We start from the raw sequence: 21948 nt of genomic DNA on the forward strand, positions 1-21948 counted from the left end.
AGAACTACAAAAGGAGCAGTGGGCTGTTCTGAGAAGCGACCCTAGGAACCGTTATTGTTAATCAAGCTCAAGTTGTCAACTTGAATATGGGCCTCTCGCCATGCCTACGGAGGGCTGTCTTGATGAGATTGCTTGAAATGGGAAGATTTGTCCACCGTGGGTGGCACCATGCTCTGAGCTGGGACCCCGGACTCGAACCCTGGAGAATGGGAGCTGAGCACAAGCATTCAGTGTTCACTGTTTCGTGGCTGCGGGTGCAATGTGACCAGCTGCCTCAAGTTCCTGCTGTGCTGTCATTTCCACATCGTGATGAATGGTCACCTTGAAATGTGGACCCGAATAAACCCTATCTCCCTCAAGCTGCTTCAGCCAAGGTGTTTTATCACCACAGTGTTAAGATAGGATCTGTCAGCCCTTTAGAGTGGGAGACAGGAGAGGTGCTCCTACATGCCACCACCCGCTGCCCTGCCCCTCGGCTGGCCTTCTTCATGGCAACTAACATTTCCGAGCTGGCCAGAGAGAGGTGGTAAGTGAGCTGCCATCCTCCTGAGGATGCCAGAGGCCCCAGCTGATACACAGAAGGAAGGTGGGAAATGCTGGCCCTAGGAGGAGCAGGGCCCTTGGGAGGCGCTAGGCAAAGCAAAAAAAAAAAAAAAAAAAAAAAAAAGCAAAAACAAAAAACAAAACCCACAGTGACCTCACTCAGCTTTTCTCTGTGTAGCCTTGGTGTGTGCCACCTCCTGTCTGTTGATCCTCCTTCAGCCTGGCTTCCTCCTCTGCTCTCTGCCCTGCTTCCCAGGCTCCCGTCTCTTTCTTCCTCATCAACCTGTATTCTTCAGTGCCTTTGCTGTGAGTCTCTACCTGGGCTTCTCTATTTTTCACTCCCCTTTCATTCTCTAGGCTCCTCTTCCTCCTTCTCAGCCTCTCCTCAAACCCCTGGGGAGGCTGGGGAGGACCTTCCGCCAACTCTGTGAGAATATCCCGGTGGGATGGAGCATTTCAGGTCTCTGGCTAGGCTAGTACCTGGGAAGCCTGCATCAGGACGTAATCGAGAGTGCATTCTGAGGTCAGGTCTCCTTCATGGGAAAATCAATTGGCCTTCGGTTTCCCACAGCCTACTTGTAAATTAGCTGTGTGGCACTGGGCAAGTTGCCCAACCTCTCAGAGCCTCACTTGCCTTATGTGCAAAGCTGGAATAATAATACGTACCTCGTGGCACTATTTAAAGATTCGGCTGAAATGAAGAACCACGTCCTCGGGGATTCCAGTGTGCCAGGCACCGAGCAGCACGCAGAGAAAAGCAAAGATGAGTTAGATATGCTCCCAGCACCGAAGACAGCTGGGAGAAAGTGACATTTGAATTAACCTTTATTCAAGCAGAATGAAATCTGCTAAGAGTGGTGTATGCAAATGCACTGCGCGAACAGAGGAATTGGTGATAAGCTCTGATTGGGGAGAAGCTGGAGGCTTTCAAACAGGTGTTTGTCAGACAGATTCGCAATGGGAAAAGAAGGTTCTAGGACGACAAAGGCTGAGAAAGGGGCCTGTGTGGGGGTAGCAAGGAATTTGTAGGGATGCTGCCAGGCAATCAGGACGAAGGATGTGGGTTACAGCCAGAAGCAGGAAAAGTGCCTGGTGTCTGTCAGCAATATTCTGTGGACTTCCAGTCCTTTCTGTAATCCACACAGCAAGAAACGCCTGTTGCGTTCCTGTCAGCAGTGAACATATGGAAACCTGAGGATCTAGCAGCTGCAGAACGTGTAAGGATGTCACCCCTCCTCATCATGGGGACTTCATGAGGGACACACTCTGTGCCTCGCTTTGTTCTCTTCTTCTACTTCAGAATTTTAACCGCTCCCTTCTGCAGTTTTTACTTTTGCATCCACTACTGCCAAATAGTGCGAAGCACCACACAGGGCATAGGAAACTGGCAGGCTCCTGAAGAGGTGCTCAGCATGGCTCCCTGGTCTTGGGGCAACGAGGGATAAACCCTGCCTGGCAGGAGGAGGAAGCCTATGAGGCTGAGGAACCAGCTCTGGGGAAGAATCAGGCCGTTATGCTGGGACCGATTAAAGGAGGCAGGGCTGGAGACAGGAAAGTGGTTCGGTGTAGTTGACCTCAGAGCTTCCACAGTTCCAAAGCATCTGGGGCCATGTCAAAGTCACGAACAGCTTGGAACCGGGCAGGATTTCCCCCTTGGAATAGGTCTATCTGACTTTGGCTCTCTGGGCATCTGGTAGGGTCAGAGCAAACCCCCCAATCAAAGCCAAACTTCCTTTTGCTGGTGATCCCTTTGGATATGGGTGTGGACAACAAAACAAAAGAGTGTGGCTTGCTCAGAACAAAACCATTGGCACCGTGGTCCTCACACTCTGCCATCAGAGCACCTGTGTGTCTGAGAGGGCAGGTGAGCCTTGTCTTCGTACACAGAACTCAGCACAGAGTTGGTCAGACCGAGGCCCAACCTACAAAGTCGCCTGGTTGGGTACCGTGCCCAGCCACAGGTTAGGCCTGATTGATAGGAGGGACTTCAAAATAGTATCGCCTCATGAGCAGAAGGTTTTGAGTTCCAACCTCAGCTGCGCTTGGTGTCTCTGACACCCTGAGGAAGACATTTCCTGTCTCTGGCCCCTGTTCTTCTCACAGGTGGCATATATCAGATAATAACAGTATCTTGCGTCTGCTGGTAAGATTAACAGCCTCAAATTCTCTTTCCCCGCCATTTAACAAATCTCCTAAAAATATTTTCTTAAGATATAATTTACCACTGAGGAAGTCCACACATTTTCATGTGCAGTTCTGCTGAGTTTTGACAAGTACTTCTAGCCTTGTCTGTGTCCCACCAAGGTACAGGGCAGCCCCAATTACTTCTCAGGATTCAAACCCATACAGTCTCTTGAAATCGCCCCACCCCCATCTCTGCCCCAGCAATCTCTATCTCTGGGTATTAGCTTTGCCCGTCCTAGAACATGATCCAACCTCAGTCACAGTCAGACCAGCCCAGGCGTAGAACATAAGAACCAGAGGCTGAGGGTGGATCAAAGGAAAAGCAGACAGATGGAGGTACACACCCAAGACAGGAGGAAGTTCATGCTCTGAACTGGACCACAGTGGGCTGGGGTCTACAAGAGGGTACCTGGCCATTCTCCAAATCATAAGCATTCATGACATCAGCTAAGAAATGGGCCACCATCAGTCACTGGCAAACTGCACCCAGATGATGACCTTAACTGTATTTGTCCTATGGAGTTTGGATATGTGCCAGGGTCACCAGAAGGGCAAAATGGCAGTCACAGGCAGGATTGCTAGAGTCACGATGTCAAGCTGGTACTCTACAACCTGACCTTTTTTTAACCCACAAGCACACTAATGGTATTCTTGTGACCAGCGCCTGCTTCTTTTAACTGTAGAATGGTATTTTGCTGCATGGACATGCCAGAATTAGTGATCCGATCCACAATTGAGTCACTTTCCTCTTGTTCCCATTTGGAAGTTATGATAAGGACATTTGCAGTGTATATTATGCCACGGGTCTTTTATGGGGTGGGTGCTTTTGTTTTTCTTGGGTGAGTATCTAAGAGTGCATCACTAGGCTGTGTGGCAAGGATGTTTAACTTCTGCCAAACCTGTCTGCCTGTTTTCCAAAATGGTTGTACAGCCTTACGTGCCCATCAGGAACCAGTAAGGGCTGTGTGAGTCCTGCATGCCAGCCAACATTTAGTGACAGTCCCTCTCAAATGGTATCCGTTCTAGTGTGAAATGGAATCTCATTGTGGTTTTAATTTGCATTCCTCTACTGGCAAATGAAGTTGAGCACTTACATGCTTATTGGCCATTTTGATGGTCTATTCTGTGAAGAGCCCATTTAATCCATTTGCATGGCTATGGTTTTTATTAGCAACTTTATTTCCTCTGTCCAATCCTTGATTCTGCGTTCTGGACAAACACATCAATGGCGTTCTTACTACCTCTACTTAAATGTCTCAAAGGGACCCCACCTGAAGAGGAAGGTAAGCTCATAGTCTCCCCCTCAATCTCTGGGCTGTCATGGGAACTTAGCTTCCATCACCGACACACACAAAGTGACGACCCCTGTCTCCACACAGAGCCACAGACCAGGCACCCAAGTATGCTTTCTGATCCTTCCCCGGCCTCCCTGCCCTGTCCAATCCATTTCTCTCCCCGTGTGACTCCCTGTTCCTGCCATCACCAAAGCCACCATCACACCTGGAATGAATTGCCACAGGCACCTCCACTCTGACTCATCTTCTCCTCGTCAGTGTGCTGTACATGAGAGAGAGTCAGAGCTCCTCCAAGCACAGGACTGGTCGCATTACTCTTCTGTTTAAGATTGCCCTGGCTTCCGGTAACTTTCAGGGTAAGGATTAATTCCTAATGTTTATAAGACTGGTGCCTGCTCCAGCGAGATGACTTCCTCTTAGCTGTAATTCCAGGCTTGTGCTTGCCCCAGTGCATTGGCACATGCCACACCCTCTGCCTGGAACACTCGTTCCCTTCTCCTAACCTCAGTATCCCCATGTTACCCTTCACGTCTCACTTGAGACGGTGCTTCTTCAGGGAAGTCCTCCCTGATCCTGACAGTAGATTAGGTTTCGCCATTAGAGAGCCCTGTTCTTGTATAATTTTTATCATATTATATGCACTGGGAGTACTCAATTATATTCCTGACACTATGCCAAGCTCCAGGAGGAAAGGGGCTGATTTTTGTACCACATGACCGGAATACCTAACACCCCAGATAGATATCTAGCCTGTGGGGCACAGTGAAGATGAAATAAATCTATTGTCTGAAGACTGAGGGAAAGGGGCGTCAATGGGTCTAAAATGTTCAGTCTTCTCTTCTGCGCTCCATCTTTTCCTCTCTCCCGCCCTCCCTTCTTCTCTCTCCCTGCCTTTTCTCCATTCTTGTGATAGTATTTTTATTTTCCTGGTCATTTTAATGATATGTATTACAAGTTGTTATTAGAAACAGAAGCCTCTGACTCATGTGGAACCACCTAAAACACAGAACTCACATTCCATAGCTAGCACATGTGCACGCATCTCATTCTTCCAGAACAGTGGAGACACCGCCCAAAGCTAAACTGGCTGTGTTTGTTTCATTCCCAGATGCTCACGCATTCCACCCACACTTTCACCTCTGGGTTACCAAGGAGGAAGGAAGGGATAACAGGCAAGAAACCGTAGGCCTCCTCTTGCTGCTCCACCGATGGTCTCCTCATTTTAGCAAAGACGCGCCTGGAGACATGGCAGGCTCACTTCCAGAGCACGGCAGCAAGGCAACTACAACAATACAGCAAGCCCCACGAAATCTCTGGTTCCCCACAGCACGTGGAGGCCATGTCTACACTCCCCCAGAGTCTAAGTGTGCATCTGTGCTAGTGTGGATCTAAACTCCCAAGGGCCCATGTGTCGAAGCCTTGATCTCCAGCTTGTGGTGCTCCTGGGACTAAGGTCTTAACCACTAAGCCACCCTTCCTGCCCCCAAATCTCAGACATTTTGAAACAGCAGCAGGAGATTAACCAAACTAGAATTATATTTTATAATGTGTGTATATTAATTTTAAATTGTTACTAAAACACAAATGATCAGTTGTACATCTGGGAAAACTGTGCCCATGCACTTAGCGCAAAGAAGCTGCAGTCTTCAAATTGTAAAACACTCTTAATGAAGCATAAGAAGCCAGGGTGTAGCTGGGTGTGGTGGCATCACAGTGCTTAGGAGGCAAAAGCAGGATTGTGAGTTCAAAGCCAGCCTGCACCACATTGCAAGTTCCAGGCCAGCCTGAGCTACAAATGCAATGGAGGCTAACTGGTGTTACATGACAAGAAGTGCTTCTGTGAAGATGGTTGGTTAATGAAGGAAAAAAAGGATAGTAATTCTATCAAAGAGTGTTTTCTCTTGTTCCATCTCAGGTGAAATGGTTGCTTAATAAAGGAAGTGTCTCAAGTACATACATACATATATGTGTGTGTATGTATATATATATATATGCATCACATTTCTTCAAAGGCCACTGTCTTCTTTTTAAGTGAAAATCATTTTGCTTTGTGTGGAACATGTGGCCTCAGAGTTGTCAGAGTTCCCCACTCAATTAGCCATAGGCCTAGTGATCTTACTTTGCACTTGAAATGAGTCTTCTCAAACTCCTTTCTTTGTGAGCACCCCCGAATCCTGTCCTCGTGATGCACTGAGAAGGCTGTGTGTGAGTGGTAAGGAAGGTGCTCGCTCACGTTATCTGGGTTTCCTCTATCCGAGGGCACAATCCACTGTCCCACCATTATTCACTTACAAAATACAAATGTACAGATAGGAGGATCAGTTTTTCCAAGGTGGTGACAGCAGGGTACGCATCAAGGTCAGAGAGCCTCTGAGTGCAGGACTCTGTAGAACCACATGGACTACCCGACGACAGTGGCTGTGACATACAGTAGATACTCAACAAGCATGTGCTACACGAATGAAAGGTTGCAGTGCGATGTAAAATAGAGGTTCTGGCTTTGTTTTGCTCATTTGGTTTTTTGAGCCACGGTCTCACTATGTAGCCCAGGCTGGTTTCAAACTCACTACTCTCTTGAGTGCTGGGATCACAGGCGTGTGGCACTAAACCCCAACAAGCTCACTTAGTTTTGATACACACTAAAGGCCTCCTGCTCTGTCACCTTGGAGATGCTACATACACTTCGCAGAGTACCCTTGCCTGAATTGTGTATCCTGGGGTGAGACACTTCCTCAAATATTCCAGAGTAGGAGTGAGAGCGTGAGGGGGTGGAGAAACTAGTGAGTCAATCTATCACCACACTTCACCTCGAATAATCAGTGTAGCCTGAGTGTCTAAAAAATTTTTTTTTATCAATTCTTTGAGAATTCCATAGTGTTTTGATCATACTCATCCCTACTCCTCAAGGATAACTCATCCCAGATCCCGGCTTTGTATTCTCCCCTCCCTCCATTTTTATAAGTAATTCGTTGAGTTCAGTGTATGTTATCCACATTCCCCTGTGATCATCACTGGGGTATGGCAGACCTAGCAAAGGACCACACTTGTAAGGATAATTGACTCTCCTCTCCCCAGAAGCCATCAACTGTCAACAGGTCCTTGGGGGCGGAGGATGTGAACTCCTGCCTCTTCCTGTTAGAATGCTTACCAGCTCAGTGCTGTTCAGTTCTTAGGCAGGCAACCATAGCTGTTATGACTTCATGACCGCAGAGGTCCTACCTTGTCCAGAATGCATATTTTCACACAGATCTTCCATGGCTTCTGGATCTTACAGTCTTCCCTCCTTCTGTGACGAGCCTGAGCCTTCATGGGAGATGTGATATAGATGTTCCATTTGTCCCTGAACATCCTGCTGACACTGTCTGCATTTTGACTAGTTAGGAGTTTCTTCCTTAGTCACCATCCACCACACAAAGAGACCTCCCTCATAGGGTTTGAGAGATGCATTAATCTAAGGGTATAGACAGTCACTTTTAGAGAGAATTTGATACTGTATCTATTGAGCAGAATAATAAGTAGGTTCACCCCCTGAAACTTGTAAGCTTCCCATCATGGGTTTAGGGCCAGATTTATCATTTCAGGCATATGTTTCCTCCTTTCAAGGAGACCTTAGTTTCAGTTGGAAAGTAGTAGTTGCCCCCATAACACTTGTGCCACTATTGCACCCATAGGCATTTGTTGTCACTATTGTAGTTCACAGGGCTTACAGCAGAGTAAGATGTTGATGACTTTCCCCTCCAGTAGCCTACATAGCGTCTCTGGAACTATGAAAGTTAGCCAGCAAAAGAAGGCATCAGGTCAATACCAACTTGATTTTTCCATATCCTATAATGAAGATGTATGGTGTCTTCAGCAGTAGGGTCTTACCAGCAATTTCTGGCTGATGACTAGCAGCAATGGCAATACATTGTATTGTTTGAGGGGTGTTCTGGTTACTTTTTGGTCAACTTTACACAAGCTGGGGTCATCTGGGAATAGGGAACCTCAACTGAGAAAGCGCCTCCGTCATATTGCCTGTAGGCGTTTCTGTGTGGCATTTTCTTGATGAGTGATTGATGTGCGAGGGTCCAGCTTATTGCATGGATCCCAGCCTTGGGCAAGTGGTCCCAAGTCATATAAAGAAACAAGCAGAGTGAGCTGTGAGGAGCAAGCCAGTGAGCAGCATTCTTCCACGGCCTCCGCTTCAGTTCCTGCCTTGAATTCCTGCTCTGACTTCCCTTCATGAAGGACTGCAAGCTGTGAAATAGAGCAAACCCTTTCCTCCCCATGCTGATTTTGCTCAAGGTTTTTACCACAATGCCTGATAAACAATTTGAGGAGAGGTATCCTACACCCAGCACTGGGGTTTTTGTTTTGGCAATATGAGAAGAGCACTGTTTCCTGTGTGTGTGGTAACTCCAATTAAACTATGTTATATAAAGATGATGATGATAGATAGATAGATAGATAGATAGATAGATAGATAGATAGATAGATAGATAGATAGAAAATAGATAAATGAGAGAGAGACAGAGAGACACAGAGAGAGAGAGAGAGAGAGAGAGAGAAAGCTTATAAAGATTCCATATAGCTTTCCCAAACATCTTTAGTGTGACTTGTTCCATCTCCTCCCCTTCTGCCCTACTTCCCCATCCCTTTCCCTACTTATGTTTCCCTTCCCACTATTCCCCTCTTCCCTTCATATCATGACATAAGTGTGAATGAAGCATCTCAGCTCACTTCTTGGGTCCACTTTCACCCTTCTCCTGAAGAGAGCTGGTCTCCCACCTCATCAGCATACAACTTTTGGGATCCATTCTGGTGAAGACAGAGCACAGCATTTCAGTTCTGCAGGCTACTGGGCATGCTCCAATTCCTTGTACCTGGCCGTGATGCCCAGCCCATAGCTCTGTAGGTGCAGAAAGACTTCTGTGAGTCACAAGGGCTATTAGTCAGAAGGCCTCTCTTTTCAAGGTAGGCTTTGCAATGCCATGCCTCTCTGTGACCTTAGTCAAGTCATGTCTAGTCTCTGGGCCTCATATTCTGCTTTGTCAAATGAAAAAAATGGACTAGGTAAGTATCCTAAAATGTGGTTCCTCAAAACTGCCAGAATCTCAGGACCTGAACTAATTGGGGCAGGGTAAAATCTCCTCAACTTCAGTCATCAGTAGAAAGAATTTATTAGCAAGTAGCGACATAGGGCACACATACAGAGCATTCACTGCTGTAGGGATAACCTTCGCCCTTTGTGTGTATCAGCCCAAACAGCAGTCACAATGTTCTTGCAGAATGGTGTTTAACTGCATGTTTTCAGATAAGGAAACAGGTTAAGTGACTTATTCTGGGTCAAACATTTATTAAGTGGCCCAGAAGAGATCTGAGCCTTTGTAGTCTGTACACTTACTTAACTATATACCATTTTGTTCACGCACTGTTTATGTATCCATCCACCCTCCCAGATGAGTTCCATGCAAGTCTGTCTAGCGGATTATTAACCTTAAAAGAAGGTAGTCAGCCACTAGATTTTACTATTGAAAGTGGAGAAGTCCCTGGGGGTGGGGATGTGGGGTGTGTGTGCTAGGGCTGCTTCCCACTTCCTAGGTCACCCTCAGGGTAGCTTCTGTGGGTGAGGTGAAGAAGTGTAGGCAGCACTCCGAACAAGAGAATATTTTAGAAGAACTTGTCAAACACAGCAGCCCACAGATTCTGTGCAGACAGATGCGACATGAGAGGCTCCTCAGGCGGCTGGAATCAGGCTTCCTTCTCCCTGCCCTGCTCCTTCATGCCTCTTTTCCTCTCAGAAGGCAGAGCTAGAGAGGTGGTCTGATGGCACCTCAGAGGAATGAACTGGGTCCGGAAGAGAACAGAAACGGGAAGGTGACCACAGCTCAGTGTGCTTAAAAAAAAAAAAGTCAGTGTAAGGCAAACATTTATTTTTGCCCTAAGAGGTTGTGAACAGTGTCTGCTAACCAGGGAAACAGGAAAGCTGAGTGGTTGCTTGCATCTGGGAGGGTATACAAAGGGAAGTGGTTTCTTGGTACCCAGCATGGCTGGATAATGCTGCTCCCAGAAGTGATGTTTTGTTTATCTCAGTGGCGGGTATGGGAAAATTAACTCCCTTTGAGTTGTGGGCCTGAGTAGTTCCCAAAACAACACACACTACTGACGTTGCTCTTGACTGCCAACCAGAAGTTGAGCTGAGATCCTGCTGCTGAAGATGTCGCCCACTTTGGTCATAGGACACAGGAATCAACCTGGAACTTTCTTTCTTGCTGTTAACATTCTTAGTGCAGGGAGGTTCTACACAGGCTGCTGGAGGAAAGAACACTGAAAAGCCTTACCCCACCACGGACCAAGCATTCTAAAATACTGGCCTGCCAGGCACCCACTGGTACAATAGTAGCATGGCTGTTTGAGGGGTAACCAACCACTCTCTGATTGGATTTGGGGCCTTTTCCATGGGAGCGTGTACATGTCTGATACTTTTAATTTAGACAAAAGCATATGGCCAGAGAAGTCATAGTCACTTGGGGGGAACTTGGTACTGCTGTTTTGCTAAGTAGAAATGATGTCAAACCATTTCCTAAATATTGATGTTTATACCCAGTGACTAGCACTGCTCTCAGCTTGGGGCAGAGAAGCTCGGTTGATAGATAATGCAGAGACTTATATCTAGTCAAAGTAAGGGAGGAAAAAGAGGGGAGGAAGGGGAAGAAGGGGAAAGAGAAGAAGAAGAAGAGGAGGAGGAAGAGGAAGAAGAGGAGGAGGAGGAACATCGAATGCTCAGCACCTCTGAGGCCCAGGGAACATCACAGAACAGAAAAATGCTATAACCACATGATAGAAAGAAATGCTATGAAATCCATCCCACTGGTTATGGCAGGACCGTTGCAATCAAGAACACATAGCAGCACAAGACCTGCAGAAGATTGGGCCCTTCAATATTTCACCACTGTTGTGGGGAGAGGCTTATGAGTCCCACTCCATCCTGGGGAGCTCCTGGCAGGGTGGAGCTGTCATTTTCTTCAGTAGTGTAGCCACTGGTAAGTTAACCATGCTCCAGCCCCTCCCCCAAACTCATATAAACAGCAATTAAACCCAGCCTGTTTTTTAAGAAGACATAGAAATAGCAGGAGAACTAGTTGGGGAGAGGAAGGGGTCTGGGAAGAGAGGAAGGAAGATAAGAAAGGGTAATGGGAGTGGCTAATCACAATACATTGTATATATGAAATGATCAAAAATAAAATAAAGAGGCAGCATCCTGTGCTTTTCCTCCTAGGTTCTGTGGTACACCCACACATTGGACTCCACAGTGGAATTCCTTAAGCCAAGAGAAGGCATGTCTTGATTCCAGCACACATAGTTATGGGGTCCAAAGGTCAGATCTGAGAATTAACTTGAGTTAATTCTGTCCAATTTGTGGCACCAGCTGGGAAGCCTCCCCAAGCATACTTAATGCCACTCCACAGACTCCCCATCCATGCTCAGCATTAGGAAGGACAGAAAAGTCCTCCCATGTTCTTCTTGGAGGCTTCCAGCACTCTGCAAAGTCAGTACAGGCTACCTGCTGGGGCAGAAGGTGTGGACACAGCGGGCAATGGCTACTCCTACCTTTAGCTGGTCTGAAGGTTCTGTTTGGATCTGGATGTATTTCCCAAACCATTTGTTTTCCACGTTCCTGTTCATGTGGAACAGACACAGATGGGAACCAAGGGGATCCCAACATATTTCCAGATGTGTCCAGAGGCTAGGCTGGGTGAACCCCAGATTCCACAACCACAGGGCAAACTCGGACTTCCTATCACAGTAAATCATCCTACTCCTGCAAAGCTGAGTACATTACACACCTGTTTGCATGCTCCCAGCAACCCTCTGACAGGATTCTCAGAGAAGTCACGCTGCTGAGAAGGAGGAGAGTGAGAACTCAAAACCATCTGCTTTTCACAGAACCTGTATCATTTTTCCATGATTCTATTCCACCACCCAATTCAGAAAAAAAAACTCAAAGAAATAAATGACCATTTGCAGGAAAGGTGAGTGTTTTACACAAGCCAGAGGAGCCTGGCTGCCTCGAGATGGCTCTGAAACCAGGCAAGCTTGCATCGACCCATCAATCAGGCAATTAGGGATGAGCAGAGCTTCCTCATAGCCTGGAGACTCCCTCCAAGGCCCATGCTGTGAAATGCATCCTCCAGCTGGCACTGGCTGCATGAGATGCTGAGGAAATTTCTTCCCCTAGGCTGTACCTGAGATAATCCCTACCCAGGAAAGGAGGGTAGAGCAAAGCTATGTTATTCTCTGGCTTCAAGTGAGTCACTATTTTCCTCTACCTCTCTTCCCTTTCCTGTAAAATGGGCTTGATGATGATATTCCATGGACTTTGGGTAAAGAATGAAAGAAGTACATGCCGGGGAGAACACATTGCTGGGAAGGAGGAAAGTGGGAATTCAAACCCACTTTCACAGACCCTGTATCGTTTTCCATCAGGACAGCATTACCGCTTAGCGGTAAAACTGCTCTCCCCCTAGTAAACACTCCATTAGATGTGCTTTCAAGTGCTTTACACTTGTGGCGTTGCTGATCCCACACACAGTTTTAGAGGATTGGCTCTCTTCTCCTGGGATTCTGTTTTAGATTCCCATTGTTATAATAAATACCAAAGGTAATCAGATCATAAAGAAGTTTTATTGGTTTGTTTGTTTGCTTGCTTGCTTGCTTGCTTGCTTTGCATTAGGATCCTCCTACCTCAGGCTCCTGAGTGCTGGGATGACAAATGTGAGCTCCACTCTTACTCTATATTTCGTAAGGTTCAGAAGTTTCTACCCATAATTGGTTGGCTCTGTTGGCTCTGGCCCTGTTTGGCACATCATGGTGGGAACACATGGTCAAAAAGCTTCATACCAATGTAAGAGGGAGGAAGAGGCAGGGAGGGCCAGAGTTCTAGTACCTGTTTCATAGGCAGGCCTCCATCGGCCTAATTCCTTCCCCGAGGCCCCATTTCTAAAAGCTTTCACTACTCCCCAATGGTGCCACAGAGTGGAGACCAAGCTTTGAGCAATAGAGGGGATTTGGGATGGCTCCCAGCTGTAATCCTGTCCACACATGCCATATACGTGTCATAATATGTGGTGTGAGGCAAGAGGAGCAGAGGCTAAGAATAGGAGACTGGGGTTCGGGTGTTTTGTTTTTGTTGCCTCTTTTTGGCGGTGAAACCTAAAGAAAGCCATTAATTGTTTCTGAGCCTCATTTAACACTTCTGAAAAACAGAAGTAGGAACAGACCACAGCTTGCTTACGGCTCATTGAGAAGCAAATGAATATGATGGCATTTGACACCCATGGTTCCTTTATTCTCATGACAAGTTTATGTGACCTCAAGTCATCTGTCCATTTCACCATCAAGGAAATCAAAGTCTATTGACCCTTGAGATGAAATAAAAGTGCTGATTAGAGCCAATGGCCTTATCATTAACTTCCAATGAAGCAAATGCCCACAAAAGCAGGCATCACCACTACCAGGAAAGGCTGCCTGTTTTATTTCCCCAAAGCTTATAGTCTCATTTATTTCAACTCAGCCAACAGAACCCATACAAAGCCGTGTGGTCCAGAAGTTCTGGCTGGGTTTCAGAGAAAGAAGGATTAGCTGATGTTTTCACAGAGGCAGGAGCCTAAGAGAAATGACCCCTGACCACCCATTTGAGATATCTGGAATCATCAGACCTTCTGAGCTGGAGCAGGTGCTGCCACTTTCCCCTCCACAGCTGCACTTTCTGGCCTACAACTGAACAGATCCAGGTGAGAGCCCCAGGACCTTCTTACTACAGGGAGAGAATTTATCTTCAGATGGTGACCTGTGGGTATGCTGGCCACAGAGATATGAAGGGACAAATGCTAGGTACTCACTCTGGACCAGAATGACCAAAGGGTATGTAGTCTTTGGCCACGTAAGTCGTTACCAATACCCTTGTACACCATCAAGTTACTGCAGAATTATTACTTTTAATATGCATATCTCTAACTTTTCAGGTTTTTTGGATAAAATGCCATGACAGAAGCAACTTAAGGAGGAAGAGTTTATTTTGGTTATGTTCAAGGATAGAATTCAGTAGAGCGGGAAGTCACAATGGCAGAACCTGGAGGCAGCTGTCACGGGTCCACATTCAGGAAGCAGAAAGTAATGGATGGCAATGCTCGGCAGTTTTTTCTCTCCTTTCCTTCAGTCCTGGACCCCAGTCTGTGCAGTGGCATTACTCATATCCATGACTGTTCTTCCCGCCTTAGCCAACATAATGCAGATAGCCTCTCACAAACAGCATCTGAAACATCTTACTGTCAGCCACACATGCATGTCTCTTAGCTGATTCTAAATCTGATCAAGGTGACAATTAGCATTAACAGTACAGCGTGTATGTATCACAGCTAAGAAGGACCTTAGAAATGACCTGTTCTACAACCTCAGTTTTTAATTAGTTCTCCTAGCATCGCATACATCTCATATGCACCCCTACCCCAACCCCTCTCGGGTCCACCCCCTCCCCTTCCTAGCCAACATTTTGTATCCCCCTCAGACCTCCCCTCCACCTTTTAATTTGCATCAGATTCAATTTGCAGTGCCCAGACATTCTTGGATGTGTGGCCTCCCACTGCAGCACAGTCAGCTTATAAGAAGCTACGTTCTCAGAGAAAAGTGTTTCTACATCACTCAACAGTTATCGACTGCTCCTCGGCAAGGGAGGAGACTTCATGCCAGTCCCCTGTCTCTGTGCTGGGACTGGTGTGGCTTGAGCGTTCACCCCTGTAAATTCATGTCCAACTGCCCTACCGCATCCACGAGACGCTGTTTCTTTGATTCCTTTGCCACCCCCAGTCTTACTGTCTGCCCTCCTTCTGTAATATTCCTGAGCCGCTGCGGGAGAAAGAAGTGTGATGTAAATGTCCCATTTAGGGCTTGGACTACCACAGTAGAAACATAGAAAGTTAGAGATTTTCTGCGCATTAGCCAGTTGTGGAGTCTCCCAGTTAACCACCATTTACTGCAAACAGAAAGTTCTCTGATAAGGACTGAGAGAAGCAACATTCTACGGGGATAACGTTAAGTCATTAGAATCTGGTTAAACACGATGTCCATTTAGCAGAGTAATAATGGTGGGGTCTTTCCTGGGGTGTATGGCCTATCTAGTCACATAGTTCTTGGTTTTGAAACATTTTACTGTCAATAACATATATACATAGAAAATAAAGTATATATTTCTGTGACTATATTATATGTGATAACTATGCATAGACATTATATATATATATGCACACACAATTTACCAAAATACATTAATCATTTTGTTTTTCTTATTTTATTATTCATTTTGCTATCCTGGAGATCAGGTCTAGGTCCTCTTACATGATACACCAAGTGGTCTAGCATTTAAATACACTGTCCTGTTCCTATAATGCTATTTTAGTAAGTGAGACATCCAGCTCATGGCTTGGAGTGCCATTTTATATAGCTGCATTCTTACCCACAACCAAATCCAATTGTTCATTGTCCTTTGTCTTTTCCATATCACTACCTCATAATTTTATTGAACATTTTGTTTGAATATTTACTGTGCCCAAAGCCTTGGACTTGGGGCAGGATGGATTAATAAGTAGGCACCCAGGTTCATGAAACATTCATAGGAGTTTACAGTCTTACAAGAGAAGACAAGTCCACAGCTAACTATGCAACAGAGAAAGCAGCAACTGCCAGGGAGAGCAAGAGCAAGCTGATATGGAAATTTCCTGGAGGAAGATAAATTGGAAGCTACTCGTGTCAGAGGGGCTTTGGTGCAGAGTCTTGATCTGACAGGATTTGAACACATAGACACTTGAGATGAGAAAGAACACTTTAGACAGAGTAGAAAACACCAGAAAGATAGAAGGTGTGGTTGACTTTGGGAAAGAGTAGATGGTCCAATTTGGTTGAAACCAGTTAGACAATTTGGTTGGAATCATTACAATAAAGGTCAGATGTTTTACAGTGCTAAAAGAGAAGCTGGAAGAAGGGCAGGGAGAGAAAGAAAGAGCCGGAACATCCAGGAGCCAGCATTCACAGCAAGGCCTAGAATGGGGATCCCAAGTTCACGAGGCTGTTCTTACAAAGTTCTCCACTTCTCACAAATGCCTAGAAAAGAGCCTGAATATGTCCTCTGATGTGTGTGACTCAAAATAGAGGATCCTTGAAAACTGGTAGAACCTCGGTGGACCCAGAACAAGGCCGTGGCTGCTCTGCTGTCTTCACAAAAGTCCCTTGGGTGTTGGTGGCCTGGCACCTTCCCACAGTGACAGTGGGATGGTTGGCTACCCCAGAGCTTGTGTTGATTCCCAAGTGGTCCAAAGACTGTATAAAAATGCTGCTTGCTATGCAATATTCTCCATCTGCTGCACAGACTCTCCGGAGTCTGTTTCCCAGGCTCATGGCTCCGCCTCCCTCACCCACGCCCCCGTCCCCCGCCTGCATCCTGATTCCCACAATCGACCACTAGAAAAACACTATATTCTAGTATGCACATATGTTTAAAAATCAGTTTCCAGGCTAGCATCTCGGATCTATATATGGTTTCTGAAAAAGCCAAACAGAGTAGGTGGTCCTCCGACTACCTTGACTGTCTGCTTGGAGCATCACTGAGGCTGTAATGATGAAGGAAGCTAAAGCTGAACATATGAGTTTCTCTTGGCTAAGGGCACAAAGGGCAGCACGGGTAGGTCCAGGGTAGAGAGGCGATATGCTGAACTCACTGCAATATACCGCCGCCAAGCACAAGGGAGGAGAAAACTAGATGTGCAGTCTAGTGTTTTGTCAACTTGACAAAAACCTGGGTTTCTGGGGACCTCGGTTGAGAAAATGCTTCCATTAGATTGGCCTGTACGCAGGCCTGTGAGACATTGTCTGGTTAATCATTGATGAGGAGGACCCAAGCCACTGTGGGGAGTGCTACTCCTAGCCAGGTGGTCCTGGGTTAAATGAGAAAACTGGTAGAGCAAGCTATAGAGAGCAAGCCAGTAAACAGTATTACTGTGTGGCCTTTGTTTCATCCCTGCCTCCAGGTTGCTGCCTTGAGTTTCTGCCCTCACTTCCTTTCATAACGCACTGTAACTGTAAGATAAACTAAACCCTTTTCTCCACAACCCTTTCCTTGTGATCATGTTGTCTATCTCATCAATAGAAAGCAAACTAGGACAGTAGGTAAAGAAGGACCTCCAGAAATCCAAGTGTCCTTTTTGAATCTGCTGACAAATGTCAATAGCAACAGGGACCGAGACACAGCTCCACGATGCCACTCACAGCAGCCACAGGAGGTCACTAGTTGTCATAGAACTCAACCTCAGTAAACTTGGCCTTGGCTTAGATGCAGAAAAGAACTTCAGTATGACACAGAGCTGGAGTTTATGGGGGAAAAAAATCAAGATGCTCAGGGAAAGAATAAGATACACCTGAGAGCATGGGTGTAGACTCCTTAAGTGAAGGTTACAGTTCACTAAAAAGACATTTTCACCACAGGTTCTAAGCACAATGGCTAAGAGAAAGAGGCATTTTCTCTGGAGAAAGAATAAGACACACCCAAGTGTGAGCATGGGCATTTTTAAAAGTCTGTAGTGAACTACAAGTACTTTATTCTAATGTTTACCCTGGATACAATGGCTCTATTGTCGTATCTAGGGTAACCATTAGAATGAAATAGTTGTTTTCCACTACAGAAGTAATAGTTAAGTGTCTCAAAGTTAACCATATATACCATGCTGGTAGCTTTCAAGCTACATCTCAAAGGGCTGCTTGTTTTGATCCATGACGTTATAGGGTGGCTCCAGAAGTATCTTGGATGGGGTTATAATCTGATAAGGGAGAACCCGGAGTCACTGGAATTGCACAAGAGGATTAGACGATATCATTTAACTACAAAGGGGGTCTCTGACAAGATTTCTACAAATTTTCAGAGTTTTATCTGACGAGAGAGAGAGAGAAAGAGAGAGAGAGAGAGAGAGAGAGGCCTTTATGAAATGTTACTCCTTGTGTTGTAATCCTAGGTTGATTCTCAGTTGACAAAAGGTCTCAACAAAGTTCCTAAGTGAGGGGCTCCTTTCTGCTTTCATGTCTCCATAATGTTCCATCTTTCTCATGACTACTAACCTGAGATGCACACAGTGGGACTCCGAAGGACTAAGAGCACAGGGGGGTCACGCTGAGCACTGGTGGGCTGTGAACTGAACACTTGAGGACCACACACACTGCAGGATATGGCACAGTGATAAGCCCTTGGTAGGAGGAGACGAATCAGCTCCAGGGTGGTCATCACCCTAGCCCTGACCTATCAAAGCTCAAAACCAAACTGACCCCTCAAGAAACTTATCCACCTGCTAGAACTACAGCCAATGCCCTCAAAAGGAAAACAACAAAATGTGGACTTAGCGAAATCTCAATCAAAATGTAAAAATTACTACATACATAAAGAGGCAGGAAAGGGAGAACCCGAAAGCAGAGAAAACAAGCACAGCAGAGAAAGACACTGGAAGAACATTTAAAAAAATAGATGAAATTTATACAGCCGAGTCTTCAAACTATAACACCGAAAATTAGAAAGACTGAAAAAAAAAAAGACGCCAGAGACCCAATGACCTATTGAGAACATTAGCCAGTTTAGATACTTTATGTTTGATCTCGCTGATGCTTAAAACTTCTGCAACACGTATCTGCTGGGAATCCCATCCAGTACAAATTTCATTTCCGATATTACATTCCTAGGGGTGAAAACTCCTTAGAAATTCCATTTAGTTATTTTTTTTTAAATCACATTTCTTGCCTCATTGTGTTCACATATGTCTTTAAATCCTTAAACATATTTGGAGCAGCTGTTTCAAAACCGTGCCTGTGAATTCCACTTCCCTGTCACTCACGCTGCGTCTATTTTTTCCCCTTCATTTGAGTCATAATGGGAATAAGAATGGACATAGACTTCTTGTTGGGAAATGCAAGCCAAGGACCCAGGAACTGTATTTGTAAGCACGGAAAGAAAATAAAACCAGCCTGAAACTAAAGCCAGGAAAAAAAATAAAAAAATAAAATAAAATAAAATAAAGAAGTCCCTGAGGCCTCCAAACTGCTGCTGGGAACAATACGGCAGCCACTGAGAAAAGATCATTAGGAAGTTTCTCCCTAAGTTAAATGTGTACTTCAAACAATCCAAGAATTTCAATTCTAGATTTTTACTCTTGGCAGAACATTCAAAATGTCTCCACCTGGCCTTTAATAATGATAACAGCTTATTCTATACAGTCAGAGCAAACAACTGCTGGTAGCAGTGGTCTTACTACTACGCAGCCCGTTTTCCCTGCGCAGTATACTCAATAAACTTTTCCTTCTTAAAATAAAAGTGCTAAACAACCAAAATGTTCATCAACAGATAGACAGAAATAATGCCTATGCTATACATGCTGTTGATATCACTCTGAAATTTAAAAATAAAAATCAATGGTCCTTGTAACTGAGTAGATGGACCCCAAACACATCAGACACAAGCAAGTGTACGTTATGTAACTTCATTAATATTAAATTGCACAACAGGCAAAACTAATCTGCATTGAGAGGAGGCAGATGAGTCCTTAGCTGGGGCTGGGTACGAGAAGTTGAGCAGAGCGGAGGGGTGCTTATTACATATAACTGGTTTGTTTGTGGTGGCGAATGATTGGTGGGCACTGTCAAAATCCACTGAACTGTGCAGTCGGAATGAGTACAGATCGTTGCGTATGAATTATGACTCCAAGCGCCCTGAGACCTCATTTCCAGAGAAAATCCTGCACGAGCAGCCTTTCCGCCTTAATTTTCCTCCTGGGTGACCTAATATGATGCTACATTCAGTGGGTGTTTAATATGCAAGGCCTGTGGAAATGAACAGATAACTCCATGTTGATTCATGTCTCTGAGCTTCCAGGAAAACCCTTCCCTCCTCAATTGTTAATTCTTCCAAGAAGCATCCCCAGACCCCCAGATGGGTGACTCCTACAACACCTCTGGTCACAACTCTGTCTTACTACATATCTCAGAATTAATTTTTTGTCTTTCATCTACTGCTCAAAAGCTACAAGAGGACAACAAAGCCATCTTGGTCGTTATCATACCTAGTCCAGTTCAATAATTGCATGCACCTCCTAGGTGTCAAACAGAACGGCTGTTTCAGAAGGTTCAGGAAGCAGTAGCCTCAGAGGCCTTGTTCTATTTAGTTTCTGTTCCTTTTAGAGTGGCCCAACGAGCCAAGAGATCTAATTTCCAGAGAAAATTCTGCATGAGCAGACTTCCTGCCTTAATTTACCACCCCTCACGCCTCCTCCCCCCCCCCCACCCCGAGCAGAACTAGGCAACAAACACGCGTTTTCTTGAGTCTCTTGATTGTACACGGACTTCTGTTCCAGGAATTGTTGATCATCAAAGAGACAGGTGTGTCTCCTCCTCAAAAGGTCTTTTAAAAACGCCCTCGACTCCCACCCCGGCCTCAGATGGCTAGATACAAGAAAACAACCAACGTGATTGTGACCTTTTAGAGCTGGGTGCTTATACGTCTCTCTTCCTCTGTGCCCGCCTCCCTTTATTCTCCCTCTTTCTCCAGGGGCTTCCTTTTTTGTCTTCTTAGTCCCACAGTACTTTCCCAGAGGTTCTGCTTGGCCTGGCTCTTCCTTCCTCGCCGGTAGGACTGATCTCCATCATGGGTTCTCAGAGAGTAGTATCCTGCTGGACCCAGCCTCTTCTACCTCTGCTACCCCCCATCCTCCCTCGCCTCCCCACGCCCCCGCGGGAAGCAGAGTTCCTCACAGAGCCCAGAGGTGGGAGGTGGGACCTGGCTCTGGACCCGCCCCTCAGTGCGTGTGCGAATGCCTGTGTGGCGGTGACGCGCGGGCGACGGCGGGAAGGGGAGGGAGAGAGAGGGAGGGAGGCCGCCGACCGCCGAGGCCGCTGGGCTCCTGCGCGCTCACGCTCCCCGCCGCCCGCCGAGGCGCTGGCTGGGCGCAGGCGGCGGCGGGCGGCATGGAGAGCCTGCTGGAGAATCCGGTGCGCGCCGTGCTCTACCTCAAGGAGCTCACGGCCATCGTGCAGAACCAGCAAAGCCTCATCCACACCCAGCGCCAGCGCATCGATGAGCTGGAGCGGCGTCTAGACGAGCTGAGCGCCGAGAACCGCAGCCTGTGGGAGCACCAGCAGCTGCTGCAAGCCCAGCCTCCGCCCGGGCTTGTCCCCCCGCCGTCGTCAGCCCCACTGCCTGCTCCGGCAGCCACCGCTCCGGCCACCACTGCGGCCCAGGAGCCGCTTCAGGACCACGGACAGCTCGTACCGGCCACGCCAGAGCCGCCACTTCAGCACCACGGACAGCTCCTGGCGCAGCACCAGCCGGGCCCCAACAGCCGGGTTCAGGCTCCCCCGTCACCCCACCAGCACCGGGCCGAGAAGGAGAAGGAGCGCCCCTCGAGTTGTTGTGCCGCCACCGGAGCCCTGCTTCAGCACACATCCCCCGCTGCCCTCGGCAAGGGCGTCCTGAGCAGGAGACCCGAGTGAGTAAGGACTAGGCGGTGGGAGAAGCAAGTGGGTGTGAGCAGATAGGGGAAACCAGCACGTAAGAGTGAAGACTGGGGTACTGTGAAGTGAGGCGGGCAGAGATGCCTTAGGTAAAAATGTGTCAAGGAGAGTGCAACAAATGAGGGGTTGAGATCCGTGTTTTAGGGTCTGTGACGGTTGGAGCAATAGGAAGTATCTAAATCATCTTTGGGGCAAAGAATGAGGGAATGGGCATTAATTGGTTGGGGATATTGGTAAGTTCCAGAAATTAAGTGAGATAAGATTGGGAGTAAGTTGGGAACAGAAAAAAATAATAATAAGCCAAATCAGGGGACTATTGAAGGATTTAAGCTAGGGAAAACTCGGAAGGGAGTTT

The 21948-nt window shown here is 46.6% G+C and overlaps 1 protein-coding gene across 10 annotated transcripts in view; it reads left to right on the forward strand.

Moving 5' to 3' along the window:
- Nucleotides 1-20951: 20951 nt before the first annotated feature.
- Nucleotides 20952-21948, forward strand: part of IQSEC3 (IQ motif and Sec7 domain ArfGEF 3) — a 96447-nt gene continuing 95450 nt past the window's right edge. For 7 of the 10 annotated variants that reach the window (XM_084766513.1, XM_084766516.1, XM_084766519.1 and 4 more), the window contains exon 1: nucleotides 20952-21568. In XM_084766513.1, coding sequence (XP_084622639.1) covers nucleotides 21048-21568 — 521 coding nt within the window. In that variant the 5' untranslated portion in view covers nucleotides 20952-21047. The remainder of the gene's footprint in view (nucleotides 21569-21948) is intronic. The other 3 variants (XM_084766510.1, XM_084766512.1, XM_084766511.1) reach the window with 2 other exon arrangements.

The sequence above is a fragment of the Acomys minous genome, assembly GCF_964271855.1.
Source record: "Acomys minous genome assembly, chromosome: 17".
Lineage (NCBI taxonomy): Eukaryota > Metazoa > Chordata > Mammalia > Rodentia > Muridae > Acomys > Acomys minous.